The sequence below is a fragment of the Mixophyes fleayi genome, chromosome 2 (genome assembly GCF_038048845.1).
Source record: "Mixophyes fleayi isolate aMixFle1 chromosome 2, aMixFle1.hap1, whole genome shotgun sequence".
Lineage (NCBI taxonomy): Eukaryota > Metazoa > Chordata > Amphibia > Anura > Limnodynastidae > Mixophyes > Mixophyes fleayi.
In genome coordinates this window covers 9,257,731-9,260,199 of record NC_134403.1, presented here as the reverse complement: position 1 = coordinate 9,260,199, position 2,469 = coordinate 9,257,731, and the positions used below count along the sequence as shown (strand labels likewise).

General features: G+C 36.6%; 1 protein-coding gene across 1 annotated transcript; it reads left to right on the top strand.

Moving 5' to 3' along the window:
• The first annotated feature begins 975 nt into the window (after window positions 1–975).
• On the top strand, window positions 976–1,938 carry LOC142139744 (olfactory receptor 52P1-like). Its single transcript, XM_075197613.1, has one exon. The coding sequence runs from the start codon at window positions 976–978 to the stop codon at window positions 1,936–1,938; it is 963 nt and encodes a 320-aa protein (XP_075053714.1).
• Window positions 1,939–2,469: the final 531 nt, after the last annotated feature.

Here is a 2,469-nt window from a genome sequence, read left to right as displayed (position 1 = left end):
CAGGGAGGAAGTCAGAGAAAGGGAGAGAGTGAAAGAGAGATGCAGACAGTTGGAGAGAGAGGGAAAGGAGAGTGAGAGAGGGAGATGGAGAGAAAGAGAGAGAGGGAGAGAGAGAGACAGGTAGAGGGAAAACACACTGCACAGATTGTGATATTATCACATAATTTGATGGTGCAATCACATTAATTACATTTTATTTTAAATGTACGTTTGTTTGCATATATTGATAATTAAAAAATATATTTTTCCTAGTGACATTTTGTAAACTCAGCTAAACTAAACCTATTTACTTTATTTTTTTATAACTGAAACTTTAAGCAATGTCTGTCTTGCTTATACTGACTTCCCTGTAGAAGAACATTATAATTTCACTACCACACACTGCAGACTCAGCACACACTGGGATTATTTGATTACATAATTAATTCTTTCTGTACTATAATGAGAAGCAATGACAAGAATATGGCTAATGTTTCCAACATTCAACACATTTACTTAGGAGTGTAAATGTTCACGTTAGAAATGTATTTTCCTGAAGACAAAGTTCATCTACGAATATATAATCAGCAAAAATAGGTATGTAGAAATTAATTGCATAATGTAGCAAACAGGAGACATTTACAAGGTCAGAATTATTGTTATCGCAGGGTGGTCTGGTTTTCTGCTTAGAAGGGTTTTTTTAAAAAAATGTCTAATTAATGAGTGACAGGAAAGTAAACAAGATTAAGAAAGAGAGGGAACAATAAGATAAGGTTCATACTTTATATAAAATCTAATTATTCCTCTGTCTTTTTGTAGGTGTACTTTGTGTGACATAACTCTAAATCTCAACTGTTGGGAGAAGATAATTACAAACCGTATCCGTTATGATTCCCTGCTCCTGGTTACATTGACAGAAGTTAAATGAAGATATTTGGAACTGTTTTATCACATTAGAATAATTGTATTTAATCTGTTAATAATCGTACTGTAAGAATGGCTAATACTAACTTTAGTGTCTCTTCTTTCATCCTGATTGGAATTCCGGGACTGGAAGGTCTACATGGGTGGCTTTCTGTGCCCATTTGTTTTATTTACATGGTAACCTTCCTGGCTAATGTCAGCGTCCTACTCATCATAAAGAAAGAGCAAAGTCTCCATCAGCCCATGTACCTCTTTCTCTCTATGTTATTGTTCACTGACCTTGTCCAGTCAAATTCTGTCTTTCCTAAAATGCTGTTTCTCTTCTGGTTCGATCATCGAGAGATCTCGTTTGAGGGCTGCTTGGTCCAGATGTTCTTCGTACATTCCATTTCCATCATGGGGTCGTCTGTCCTCTTGGCCATGGCCTTTGACCGTTACGTGGCAATATGCCACCCACTGAGATATTCCACCATCGTAACCAGTCCAGTTGTCGCAAAAATTGGACTGTTGGTGGCCATGAGAGGTACACTCTTGATATTTCCTCACCCGTTTCTGGTGAAGAGGTTGCCATTTTGCAAGAGTAACATTATCGAAAACACATATTGTGAACACATCGCTGTTGCCAAACTTTCCTGTGCAGACATCAGAATTAATATTGTATATGGGTTAATAGTTGCACTGCTGGTGGTGGGAGTAGATTCTATATTCATCACGGTGTCCTATTCCATCATTGTGAAGACCGTTCTGAAGCTTCCTTCACAAGAGGCCAGGCATAAAGTTTGGAGCACATGCGTCAGTCATGTCTGCGTCATGCTTGTGACTTATATCCCGGCTCTCTTCTCTTTTGTGTCTCAGAGGTTTGGGGAACACACAGCTTCTTCAACCCAAATCCTTCTGTCAAACATATACCTGATCTTTCCGTCCATGTTAAATCCAATAATATATGGTATAAAGACAAAAGAGATACAGAAAAATATGATCAAAATGTTTTATCCTAACAGGAGTTTAGCTATCTATAATGAAGTAAGGAGGTAATATTTCACTTTGCAAAACAGATGCAGTGGACTACTAGAGTGATACTAAACAGCGTATTTGCCCTTCCGAGCGTCTTTAAGTCTGTACATACTGCATTAAACAAAACCCAGAGTTCGGAGATGTATATATAGTTTGTATGTATATATAGTTTATTTATTAAAAAGTGCCTGATGTAAGGCAATTTGTTCTGCATTATCAAGAGAAAAGTGTTGTTCCCTGGGCTTGCAATCTAAGTGAGATGATACCACAAAATATAATGAGCTAGAAAACAATAACAAATCCAACTATCTCTTCAGATAAAACAATTGATTATTATTCTAGATGTTAATTTCTCAAACCTTGCCTGAACTATCAATTCCACAAAATCTATCCTGCCTGGGCACTGAATAATTGAATGAGTGAATGAATGAATGCATGAATGAACAAACAAACAAATGAGCGCACAAATGGATGAATGAATGGATGAACGAATGAAAGAATAAATTTAAAAAACGTATGATAATTTTTAATTTGATGGTCTGACAAGCAGGT